This window comes from Pleurodeles waltl, chromosome 7, assembly GCF_031143425.1.
Source record: "Pleurodeles waltl isolate 20211129_DDA chromosome 7, aPleWal1.hap1.20221129, whole genome shotgun sequence".
NCBI classification, from domain to species: domain Eukaryota; kingdom Metazoa; phylum Chordata; class Amphibia; order Caudata; family Salamandridae; genus Pleurodeles; species Pleurodeles waltl.
The window spans coordinates 559,347,337-559,360,899 of NC_090446.1; the positions used below are offsets into that span (position 1 = coordinate 559,347,337).

The 13,563-nt window shown below is 46.2% G+C and overlaps 1 protein-coding gene across 3 annotated transcripts in view; it reads left to right on the plus strand.

Annotated features, from left to right (window-relative positions):
* The window catches only part of TEP1 (telomerase associated protein 1), a 1,055,001-nt gene that overhangs the window by 200,966 nt on the left and 840,472 nt on the right, over positions 1 to 13,563 (plus strand). For all 3 annotated transcript variants that reach the window (XM_069244315.1, XM_069244314.1, XM_069244316.1), the window contains exons 11-12: positions 5,152 to 5,242; positions 5,484 to 5,667. In XM_069244315.1, coding sequence (XP_069100416.1) covers positions 5,152 to 5,242; positions 5,484 to 5,667 — 275 coding nt within the window. The remainder of the gene's footprint in view (positions 1 to 5,151; positions 5,243 to 5,483; positions 5,668 to 13,563) is intronic.

A 13,563-nucleotide genomic window follows, 5' to 3' on the forward strand; every position in this document is an offset into this window, starting at 1 on the left:
GAGTCCAGGGAGGTGTGACTTGCATGGATCCCCAGTGTTTTCTTATCCAAAATCCTCAGCAAACCTCAAATTTAGCTAAAAAATCGCATTTTTCCCACATTTCTGTGTGGGATCAATGCACCGGGACAAATTTCCTACCAACCAACTTTCCCCTCAGTCTCCCGATAAAAATGATACCTCGCTCGTATAGGTGGGTCAAGTGCCTGTGATAGGGAAGAGCCAAAAACATGTCGAAATTGAGGGGGGAACCAAAGTGGGTCCAAAAGGGCAGTTTGAAAAAAAAAAAAAAAAACATTTTCAGGCTGACAAGTGCAGCAGACTTTTTATTGGTATAGATGAGACAATGCTGGGGGGTAGGACTTTTGTGGATTCCTGCAGATTCCGGAAGATTACATCACACAAATGTGGGAAAAATGTCTGATTTCCAGCAAAGTTGGAGGTTTTCAGGGCATTGTGGGTAAGAAAATGGTGCGGGTGCCTGTGAAACATACCACTCTGGACTCACCCAGATGTTTAGTTTTCAGATATGTCTAGGTCTTGTGGATTTTTCTACATGGCAGCTTCCCAAAATCCAAAAAGTGCAGCCCTCACCATTCCAAGTGGGACGATTTCAAGAGTTAGCCGAGCTCTCATGGCCCAAATGTAAAACCAAAATCGAAAATAATCAAATATCCTCTTTTAGTGGGCGGTGGGAGAGTTGAAAGACTGTTACCCCCTTCAGTTGGGGTGAGGGGCATAACCAGGCCCATACTGGTTGGTAGCCACCACCCCACTATTTGTTTCTATTCCCTGGCATCTATTAGGCTTTCTGCACCCCCGCCAGGGTGTGGATCCGGGGTAATTGCCTCATCTGCCCACTGGTGGGCAGAACAACTTTGACCCCATTTATTTGGGGTGAGGGTGTGGCCATACCCCACCCTCTAATTATGAAAAAAAAAATCTTCCCTTTCTTCCCTGCTTGGGGGGCAGATGGGCCTTCCAAAAATAGGCTGCTCTGCCCCCAAGGCTGCAGCCCCAAAAATACACATACACACACACACCAATCCCTGGATGTCTACGTGGTTTCGGCCCCCGCCCCCGGGGGCAGACTGTCCTAATAGAAATAGGCCGATCTCTCCTCAAGGGGGGGGGCAGTAATGGCCTAAAATAAATTTGTCCCCCAGGGAAACGACCCTTGCCTAGGAGGTCGCTCCCCTTGTGTGAATTTGGTGCAAAAAAAACCTCCAGGGCCTAGTGGTTTCTGCCCCTCCCCCCCCCCCGGGGGGGCAAATCGGTCTCATAAAAATAGGCCGATCTGCCCCCAAGGGGGGCAGAAATGACCTCAAATAAATTTGCCCCCCCCCGCCCCCCAGAGGAATGACCCTTGCTTAAGGGGTCGCTTCTCTTATGTGAAATTGACACAAAAAATGAAAATCCCTGGTGTCTAGTGGTTTCTGCCCCCCTTGCGGGCTGAAATGGCCTAAAGACAATTTGCCACCCAGGGGAGCGACCCTTGCCTAAGAGGTTGCTCCCCATATATAAAAAAATAAAGACTTTTGAGGCTGCTCCCCTCATGTATAAATATGTTTTAAAAAATTCCCTGGTGTCTAGTGGTTTTTGCTCTCTTTAGGGGCAGATTTGCCTAATAAAAATAAGCCGATCTGCCCCCACGGGGGGGCAGAAGAGGCCTAAAAGTAGTTTTGCCCCCAGGGGACCAACTCTTGCCAGCTCCCCACATAAAAAAAAAAAAAAGATATATATATATATATATATCCCTGGTATCTAACGGTTTCTGCCCCCCCCCCCCCAACCCGGGGGGGGGGGGCAGAAATGGCCTAAAAATAAATTCCCTCCCTGGGGAGCGGCCCTTCCCCAAGGGGCCACTCCCCTTATTCAATAAACAAAAAAAAAAAAAATAATAATCTTGTGTCTAGTGGCGACAAGGCAGCAGAAATGCTGAGAAAGACATCCAAGTGAAGGAAAGGCCTTTCCTTTGATGCCTTTCTCGGCCCCTCCACGTGATTGGATGTGAACTGCAAAAGCATTTCTCCTCCGATCCGTGCTGGAAGCTCAGGGGAAGGCCTCTGATGAGGTCAGAGCGCGATTGCGCGCTGACATCATCGGACGTCAGGGGGGTTGGGAGTGGAAGGGGAAGCTATTCCCCATCCAACCCTGTCCAGTGGAGGAGGGTGCGAGGACCCCGGGGGGAGCGCTAGCGCTTCCCCCAAGGGCCCCAACTTAACGGTTACATCCTGGGCACCCGAGCAGTGCTGCCCAGGACGTAACCGTTTCGTCCAGAGCACCCAAGGGGTTATAAGCTGCATAGATGTGTAAACATATGTATATTTATATATGTTTAACAATTCTAGATACAATTCTATGTTCTACCCATACATTATAATTAATATATATATATATATATATATATATATATATATATATATATATATATATATATATATATATATATATATATATATATATATATATATATATATATATATATATAGCAGATTTCACTGTAAAGGCCTGTAGCCGTCCAACAAGAAAAACTAAAGCTTGAAATACAATCGTAACTCTACCTCCGTTTTGGGACAACCTACAGAATAGTTAAAACACTATAGGTTTAATATTTATTAAAAATTAATTTCAGTGGTATAATAAATGTGTTACAAAAAAGACTTTTAACAAGTTAGACTTAGTATTCTTGAACCTCCTCTAGCATTAATGATGTGTGAAAACTGCTTCCAAAGCAGAAACAATGGCTTAGGCATTTTCATAGGGAGATCTTTGTGTGGTATGTGACACTAACGTTTATGATTTTTAGTGAAGATCCGACGATGGAGAAAAGTTGGTTACTTATTGAAAGATACGTTTGTATGTAAGGTGTTCCAGAGTCCCTTCGCACAGTGCAAAATATTTGGTATGCAGCCCGCTTGCTATATCAGCCCTGCCACTGGACATTCAGTTGTCAGCACCGCAAGTACTGCAAACACACATCAGAAGCAGCAGGCAGCAGAATGCAGGGCACGAAAAAGCGAGGAGTTGTACCTCTGTAAAAAGAGCAGGACCCCCGTAAAGGAAACAAAAGTGAGGGGGCGGTGTGCTACCGTATCCTGGAAAACAAGCAGACCATGGGGCTGTGTCTTTATATTAGGATCACTGTTCAATCTAAAAAAAAAAACAGAAAGTATCCATTCTTTGGAAAGGAATGCTGACAAAAAGGTACACAGGGAAATGGGGAAACAATGGGGGAGATCGATGAGGGTGTGTGGCTCACTGCAGGGCAAACACCAGCAAATAGAGTGAGTCACTGTTTTTTCTGCGGGAAATGTCTGCAGATCATATTAATTTGATTTGTCACTTTAGTGGAGAGCACTATGATGCCCAACGAGGAGTTCAAGTAAGTTACTGGTTCTTGTAGTTGTTGTCCCTGCCTGCCTTGCTCCAATTCCTGGTGGCCTCCAGGAATGCTAGAGTCCCTTTTCTTTGTATATTTCTACCTTAATGAGGTGCAGGTATTTCTCTCTTGTCTGTCTTCTGATTTGTATATTATATTGCCTGGAGTCATTGCATCTTTATTGCTGTGGCTCCAGGAGGGGAAGGGAGGTCTCGTCCCTTCCTGGGTAAACTTCCTCATGATCCAGAAGACCTAGAACCAGAATGGAGGCAAGATCAAGATTCAAGAAAGCTTGGAGATGGAGGAATGTTCTAGTGGAACTTGGTTCAGTGCTGGAATAAGTCATTGAAAAAGTCCTCATTTAGGAAGACAACATAGTTGGATACTCAGGGGCCATTTATAGTCTTGTAGAGTATGTGCAGGTCTCCAGGGAAGGTGACGTCTGTAGGCTCAAACAGTGTACTAACGAAGTGGTATGTGCAATGTTCCCCGAATGTTGTTCATTTTTGGAGGTTTATAAATTCCATTGGTCCTTATTAATTTTAAGGGGAAGGTTTTTGTTTTTATTGCTAGACATTTCAAAGCAGAAACCATTTGATGCAGATTTGTTTCAAGAGTAGAGCAATTCTTTGTATCAGGGTAACTTCACCCCTCTTCAGCCTCACGATGTCCTCTTTAAATGAGTAAAAACGTATCCCCATAATTTAGAGTGTACACCCACTTGCTATTCCAAATTTATGTGGGTGACATTTAAAACTCTCTGCATGATTTAAACTCATTCATGTGTGCAGATGGCATACCTAACCTCAGCTAAATTGAGTAAAATGTACCTTGGCTATTCCTCTGGCTGGCCACGCTGCAGGAACGAAAGGGTCACTTTTATATACCACACCTAGAACTGGACTTGTTATTTGAGATATGAATCAAGACAGTACATATGTGCTAGGATTGTTTTATTTCTGCAGATTTACTCTGAGCAACACTTCTGTGGAATTTCAGTCATTTCGATTACCATGATGGTGAATTAGCCAGCTCTGTTTGTCATCAGTTTGGCTTTTTGTTAGTTTTATTTAATTTTGACAGTGATTGTCAAGCGCAAAAGTATAGAAATGCGTTACAGAAAAAATGCAGTTCCATTTGCAGAAGCCAGTTAAGTAGGCTTGCACCAGAGATGAAACTCGCCTGAAGCCCTAGGCAATCTTCTAGAAACCCAGAACTACCGTAGGTAGGCTTTCCTTTTTCTAGAAATCTACTTAGTGGTGCTTTCCAGTCTTCTCCGTGATGTAGTAGCCCCCACTCACAAGGTGCTGGTGAAGACAATGTGGTGCAGGTGGTGGATCCACTAGACTATGGTCAGCTGTACTGTGAGGAGTTATGAACTGAATCAGCCCCTAGGCTGTATAAGAACGAGAGATAGAGGTTGGTGTTCTGCGACCTAAAGACAGGCTTGTGGGTAGATCAGTGGATACCATCCTCTTTAACATTAGTCTAACTCAGAGGATTGAAAGTCAAGTCTTTCTGTAAAGCTGCCAATCGGTATAGGATTTATTTGCTTAAACCCTTTGTTTGTATCTTGCAGAGGCTACTCTGTTACCATCTGTAAACGGTAATGATGTTCCATACAAGAGAGCTTAATGACTACAAAAACTGGATATAATACAATTAGTGACTTTCAATTTTTCTGGTATACTGCAATTATGCTTTTTAAATATTCTGACATATACTTGTTTGCCCCCTAAAGTGGTATTAGGCTTTTTTTCTGTCTTTTACAGGTTGCTGTCATCCAGAGCAGACAGTTCCCATTTCGATTTCTCTCAGCTTATAAAGTGATTCTTGACTTGGAAGAGGAGCAGAGAAAATCAGGTAACGTAGAATGGCATATTCAAGGCTCCACTTAGGCTTAAGGTACTTCTGTGCGGCAGAATGGCGATAGGTTTGTGTGTCCTTGTATGGTAGTTGAGCCAAACACAGTATCATTTGAAATTTTCATACACTTTATTGTGACAAGTAGTATTTCAAGGCTGGTGTTAGGATCTTCTTGATCTCTTTTCTTGTCTCAGGTGACAACATCTGTACTCAGTGCCAGTATCCTCTTTGTTCACAGAGACACCCGCCTTATGCAATGCTGCCATTCTGCGCAAGATTTTTCGATTGATAGCCAGCAAAGACTCTAGCTTGAGTGGCCTCAAGAGTTTTAACTGGACCCGCCGCGCCTTAAGAGCTGTCATGGGAATACCATCAGTCTTTCAGCTGGTGAAGCGTGAGAAGGAGCACCAAAAACGAATCAGGTACTCATAATGGCTCCCGGTTGTAGCTCCAGTAACAATAACCCTAGTATTAATAACTCGACGCCAATGATGGCGTGGATCTTCCATAAATGATGGCAGTATGTACTTTTTGATACACTCAGCTACCAAACTCTTGCAGCAAATGCTTTACCTAAAACAGTGTGTAAAGTAATTAGAGTGTCACTATAATGACAGACCCAGATAAGATCCAACTGTCTAAGACATCTTATGCCAAGAAATAGTGTTCTCATGGCAGAAGAAGGGAACAAAGAGATAGGTGCAAGCTTAACCTAACTGATAAAAACCATACACTTTTAGAGTCTTTACAGGTTTTCAAACACGTACGTGAATAATCTGTCTCCTCAAGCTTTGGTAACAAACTGTTCCATAGTGTTAGTCACTGAATCATTATTAGTGAAACCTTGCAGGGCTATCAGAATCTGGCAATTGTAGACCATATTGTCCTGTTTGATCTCGGTTGCCTGTCTGTACAGTACAAAGACACATTTACTTCAAACATTTCAATCTTTACCATAGTATACCTGCACCATAGTGTACTGTACAGTAGACTGACACTTCTGCTTAATTGAAAGCCAATTGAGTTCCTTGAGTACTAGCTCCATGCTTGGGAACTTATGTTTTTGCTGTCTTTGATCTTTAGTGATATTCATGAATACTGCCTTTGTGTGTGCACAGGGTCCTATGATACCGTACTCTTTGTATGTATGCCTCCTCAAGAGTATGGTTTATTTCTGTTGTTTTTGCATTCAGAGGCAATTTTCTTTTAATTCCCATATTGCTTTTCTTGTAAATAATCCCCAAATGGGTGAAAGTAGTCAGATAAGCTGCACAGCCTTTTAGAGTGAAATATTGCTCTCTGCATTTAAGCATCCAGGCTGACCCTTTGTTAGAACCCCTTTCAGAGGGCCATGGGACACACAGGGGCTACTTTGTCCAACCGTGGGGGTTGAGGCCTATTATTCATGATGTGCCAGGGCCTGACTTACTATAGACTCTGAGCAACGGGGCCAAATACTACTTCTGCACTTGATTCTTAGGGTAGGTGTGATCTGAGCAGTCCCAAGCTCCCTTGGTGGGGCAAGGTGTGGATATATGTTAGTGAACATAGACTCACAACTCAAAATGGGTGCAGCAGCAATATGTAATTGTCCATGCAATTACTTCCATTTATGAAAAAAAGAAATGCGTTTTATTTCTAACACTAACACACACGAAGGAAAAATATGACATTAGCAAACAATTATACAATACTCTCTTGAGATCGGGGACTCTAGCGTTCTCTTCCCCACAAACTTGTGTTTATTCCCCATTCACTGTTGATAACATCCAGAGTGTGCCCCAGTAGTAGTTCGAGTCTCAAGAAACCACTGCGACTCTAACTTAAGTCAGTAGTGTTCCAGTGCCATCACACTCAATTAGTAGCAAGTTCCCCTATGGCCAATATGCCCAAAACCAGTCTTACACGCACCAGCAACCGTTTGGAGTTCCTGAATACACCCCATCTGCTGGTGCTTACAAGCTGCTGCAGCCAAGCTAGGTAAGTCAGCTGCACTCAGCCGAGGCGGCTGCACTTGACGACTGCACTCGTCGTGTGCGGACACTCTCCCTTGTGGTTGCACCTCAGAAGTGACAGTTGGTGTTCTGCTGCCCCTCTTGTAGGTTAAGTGCCCATTCAGCTCCCAGTTGGGGTGGCTACGACCATCCTGTCTTGAGTCCTTTGCCCCAGTGAAGGTGAACGGGTGCTCCCACTGTGTCCTTATTTCTCCAGCAGGAGGGAAAGAATCAGTTGTAGTCCTTGATGCTCCCAGTGGACCTCGCCAACATATGGGGTCACTGCAAGTCACAGGCTTCAAGCAGGTTATCATTTCTTTTGCTTGAATCTTTTTATTATTTCAAATTTCTTTCCTTGTGGTTCCAACATTTGAAATTACAGTACAGGTACATAGTACTGATACATTGCCTAAACATTTGGATACAGTGCAGCAGAACTGTCAAAAGAATATTCTCAGCACAAGTGTGTTATTTCAGAAAATATTAGCAAATCAAAATTAGATTTTACATGCAACGACAAGAGGCTGGGATTATGTTTAATTTCAGCATCCTTCACTCAGCAAGTGTCCTCCCACAGGTGACAAGTCTCCGTGGGGCATCTATATAGTAATCGGTGTGTACAGGTGACAGCTTATAAATGTGAAGATTCAGCATTGACCTTATATCAAACTGTAAGGTTACTAAACAGTTAACAAACTTGGAGTCCTGTTGAAATGCCCCCACCCCACGATCCAAAAGAGCCCCCCACCGTGCCCGCGTGCACACCACCTCACTCGACCTCAGGGGCCGCCGTCAATGTAATTCATAGGGAACCCGCCTCAATCAAAGGCAACAAATGCAGGGAATCACACCAGCGAGGGCCTAGTCTGCAAACTCAGCGCACAGACTGCCTATTCCATCGCCAGCTCTATAGTGTGGGCATCTGCATCCTCCATGTCTGTACCATGCTCCGGTTTGCGTGGTTGAGTCAGCATTGCATCCCAACTGGCAGACAGGGGGTATTTACGCAAGCCCAAGATTTCCTCCCGTCTCAGTGCCACTCCCTCGTCCTCCGCCAATACCAGGAAAGAACCCTCCCATGACTTTATGATGGGGGTTCAGGGGCCCTCCATCTCCGAGTAATTAAGCGCTTGGCTGTCAAGAGGCCACGGTCTAGAAATCTTGTCGAAGCTCTGCGCATTTTAACTTGTGGGAAGAGACCCAGGATACAAGGGTCCTATGCAGACAATCGTGGGCGTGACGTGCAAGCTGATAGGCGTGTAGTCACACCTTGCCAATAAGCGCTTAACGAGGGACAGGACCACAGCATATGAAGGAGTTCTGCCCCTATCAACTTTAGGCAGGGGCAGACAAGCATCTACACGGCAGAAGTTCCTGTTGATGTTGGCTGGTGTGAGGTAGGCTCTGTGGAAAATATAAAACTGGTTGAGGCGGAATCTGAAGTTGTGGGGGACATTAGTGTGGCTGGATAGTGCTGCATCCCATGTTTTATCAGTGCATGGCCCAAGTAAATCGCTCTCCCAGCTGGTGCGCAGCACAATGCAGGTGTGTGTTGTGTGCATTCTGAGTGCATCGGTGAACCACTATATCAGGTGTTTGCCCCATCCCATAACCTGCATCTACTGTACTAGTAAGTGTGTTGGGGGCCCAGATGCCATATCTTCCCAGCGATGTGACAGTGTCGCTATCAGGGAGTTGTACAGCAGAAACTGCCCTGCTGGTAGGTCTGCCTCCGCTGTTAGTTCGTCAAATGGAGTGAGTTTGCTCTCACTGTAGAGCTCGCCCAATGTGTGTAAATCAGCTGAGTGCCAGGGCTCCAGTTCAGCAGTGGTCGTGAGCGTGAACCACGTTTTGTGCCCAGTAGTGCCAGTGCCGTAGCATAAGGGATAGTCGTACGTGGGAGGCGCAGACACCTGCAGAAACAACGATGAGCCACGCGGAACAGGAGCTCCACAGGTGTCCTCGCGTTTGTGAGGGGGGAAAGAGGTGCAGAATCGCAGGGAGCGTCCAAGGTGGCAATCTGGTTTCTGTGTCAAATAGCTGAAGGGCAGACAGCCGTCACGCTACCCATTGAAGCTGGGAAGCCAGGTAGTATTGTTCCATATTTGGCACCAATAGGCCACCCCGATTCAAAGACGAGAAGAGTTTCTTCAGTACCACTCTGCATCAGCCCTTGTTCCAAGTAAACTCCCGGATTCTGGATTCCAGCTCTCTAAAAAAAACTGGCTGGAACAGAGTAGGGTAAGTTGGAGAAGTAATATAGTAAAAGCGAGAGCACCACCATCTTCAGGAGGGCGATTCTTCCAGTCACTGAGAGTGGGAGTGTTTGACAAAAGTTCATCTGGACACGGATAGATGATACTGCTCTTCTGAGGTTTCCATCATGGAGATTCTCTTCCTTGTGAAAAATGTTGAACGTTCTAGGCTGCCAGGGAATACAAACCCCGGAAAGTTGTATGCACAGGTCTGGCAAGTCAGGGTTGAAGGGGAAGAGGCAGGATTTTGCCCAGTTAACTTGCAATACAGAAAGGGTAGTGAATCGGTGCAGTATGTTCGCAATTTCAGCAGGGACGTTATCAATGTCCTTGAAGTACAAAAAAAGATCATCTGCTTATTAAGATATAGTGTATATGCTATCACCTAGTGGGATACTCCATGCCTCCCCCCTCCTGTGAAGTTCTGCCGCCAAGGGCTCCATTGCAGAGAAACCAGCAGTGGGGAGAGGGGACAGCCTTGTTGAGTACCCCTACCCACATCAACTGGTGCCGAGATTGTTCCGATTTTGACCCTGGATTGGGGCTGGGTATACAACAGTTTCACTATGCGCAGGAAACGGGGACCTAGGCTGAATCGGTATAGCGACTCGAACAGGTAGGGCCACTCTAAAGACTCAAAGGCCTTCTCCAGACCAAACACCAGACACACTGCGCACAGCCATTCTTGTGTTGAATACCTCATGACTCTGAATAAGCGCCTGATGTTGTGAGAAGTGTCTCTGGCTGGTACGAAGGCATTTTGGTCAGGGTGAATCAGCTGAGGTACCAGAGGCGCCAGGTGCGATGCCAAGGCCTTGGCCCGAATTTTGTAGTCAGTATTGAGCATCGCTAGTGGTCTGTAGGAGCCCAATTCGGACGGATCCCTGTCGGGCTTGGGGAGCGATACCAGCAGTGCCTCCTGCTGCAATGCAGGTAAGAATACCTCTTGTAATGCCTTCTCATAAAGACGGAGAAGGCGAGGTGCAAGCACCGTAGAGAACGACTTATAAAAGTCAGATGGAAGGCCATTAGGTCCTGGGATTTTGCCTGCAGCCAAGGCACGTATGCTATCCTGCACCTCAAGCAGCGTCAGGGGTGCCTCCAATTCCTCCCGCTGGTCAGGTGTCAGCCGGAGTAGAATGGTCAGGGAGAAGAGTTTGTCATAGGCCACTGCGTCCATCACCGCAGAGGGGCGGTAAAGTGTTGTGTAATGTCGTGTGAACTCAGTGTGTATGTCATCGGGGGGGTGGAGTAAGCCTCCCACTGCTGAGCGAAGCTCCAAGATAGGAACGCGATCCTGGTCTTGACGGATGAGCCAGGCCAACAGCTTGCTTGACCGATCGGCTGTGAAATGTGTGCCGGCCGAGTGGGTGGCATAGTTGAGGCAGCGCAGCCTCTCTAACAAGGATGTATGTTCTGATCGGGCAGTCGACAGCTGGTAAGCCCCTGAGGGGTGTTGGGCAGCATTTTGTTCATGGTACATCAGGGTTCTCGCCACTCGAGTCAGGTCGCGTTCAGTGGATTTGCGCAGGTTCCACTGCGTGTCCATGCAGTGCCCTCTGACGGAGACTTTAAATGCTTCCCATTCAATAAGTCCTGAGGAATCTGTGCCATCGCTGTGATCAATATATTCAGGAATCATTCTATCTAGTGTTGCCCTGAATACAGCATCTTCTAACAGCTCCGGGCGGAGTCGCAAGGTGGGAATGACTGGAGGGGACGTGTCTCATCCCAGCTGCATAATCTGTGGATTGTGATATGAATGAGTGTGGCCTAAGTAGTCAGTCCTTAGTACTGCGGGGCTCCAGTTAACTGTGCATAGTATGCTGTCAAGGCGGACATGTAATTGTTGCAGGCCGAATAGAACGAATAGACCCTAGTGTTAGCATTACGCTGGGGCAATATGTCTAACAATTGCCAGTTTTGGAACCAGGTACGCACAGCGCGCGCAGCCACCATGGTAGGTGCAGCGAGCAGTGGTGGGAAAGAGCGGTCCAGATCAGGATCCAGTACGCTATTAAAGTCACCCCCTATCAGCCAAGGAAGATCACTCCAACGAGATAGGGGGTCGGAAAATGTGCTGAAAAAGGAGGCCTGGTCTGTTTCTGGAGCGTAGATGGATCCCAACATTATTGCCTGGCCGGCCAGGCGGCCGCGCACCAGAACATAGCACCCCTGTGTGTCAATGGCATGGTCGTCAGCCACAAATGGAGTGCCCAGTCTAACCCAGATAAAAGCCCCTCTGGAGTAGGAGAAGTAATTTGTCGCAAACAGCTGCCCTCGCCAACGCCGCTGCAGTCTAGCGATTTCTGGCTGCACAAGGTGAGTCTCCTGTAAAAACGCTATGTAAATACGGTGTCTCTTAAGAAATGAGTATATGGAATATCTGCGTGCAGGCGAGTGTATACCTCGCACATTCCATATGAGAATGGTGATGGGATTCATAATGTGTCAGTAGCTCAATAGTGTTCCAAAGCTCCACTCCCAGAGACGCGGGGCCCCACGTGATCGACGGCGGGACATCTAGGGAGGAGGGGAGGGGAGGGGACAGGGGCAGGGAAGATCCGGGCTCCATTCTGAAACAAACAAATACAGTTTAAAACCAACAACTGGCAAAAAGATAACATGACAAAATACCATTAGAGCAGAGGGACAACAGGTATCTGCCCAAACAAACCAAATCACCTGTGCGGCATAACAAGTGTGAGGAGACAGTACCCACAAGTAGTGGGGTAGGGTGGAAAGGGCAAGTGGTACCCAATAAATTCTAGGACGGAACCCCTAACACAGCGTGGGTATGGGTGGCCGATGGGTCAGTGCACGACATTCAGTATAGGAGACAAGGTATAGAATACGTATTGAACACCAATTGTTGGCCGAGGAAAGCAAAGAAGGTGCAGAGCTACAGGCCAGGTCAGAGGTAAAACAATAATTTTGTGCACAAGCAGAACCGGCATGCAAGGTTCAATCTTCCAGTCACCACACACAGCAATGTCGCAAGGGAATGTCAAGCTGAGTGACTTGTGTGTAGCAACTTAGTAAGTTCAAACTAGGTCATCTGCCGTTTGCGGTGTCACTACAGGGAGGGCGGAGGCCCCCCACATCAGTAAAGGAGCCATTGTCACCATCAGCGTCCACATCACAACAAGACCTCCCCACCCCCTCATGAATGCAGTAAGAAACTCAAGACCTAGCTAATAAACTAGGAGCTAACTTAGCCTTCTCGTCTACTCCAGCGCCTGGATACCCCTCAGCAGATGAGCTTTACAAATCCTCATAACATAACAATACTGTAGCCTTCAACCTAGTTAAGGGTAACACTTTGGGTGTCCCTCCTAGTCCAACAAGACAGAAATCCATGTCATGGTACACTTGCGCACTTGCATGATCCGTGCCCGTCTAAGAGAACGAAAATCAGAATTAGGGATTAAGACATCAGTACATTTGAGCACTCTGGGTGCACGTCCATGCGGAGGACTTTTCCATCTCAGCTCCCTGCTATCCCAGTGAGCACAACTTGATCAATTTACTGATCTTCCAATTATCTGCTGTCCGTTGTTGAATGCCTAAACAGTATGGTCTGCATTTTGGGTTTCTACTTGGAGAATTGTTAGTTTCTTTGAAAACCCACGCCATTAGTCGCCGGTTTGCTCTAACAGATCACAAAAAGTCATTTTTTAGTGCAAATGCAATTTTTGTCGTTTTTTTTCTACAAAAGCATCACGGTTTTACTGTTTCTAAAGTTCCCAAATTGTCAAGTCTGAAAATACCCCAAATTCTTTGTGTGGCACGTACTGTTCTGAGAGTAGTACTGTATATAAGTGCCTGTTATGGCAAAATAATCCAAGAGAAGATTGAATAATGATGAGCAAATTCACCTCAGAAGTAGGTAAGAAACATTCAGGTGCCCTCTTGGATCTGTTGTCGGTGCTCATTCTACAAGCAACATAGGGGTGCTGCTCCCTTTACCTCTGAACTTCCTAAGACCGCCACAGAATCTTCCCAGGAGAAATCCAGAAAATAATGAACACTGATCATTCCATTCCTGCAACTTCCAATTATGCAGTGC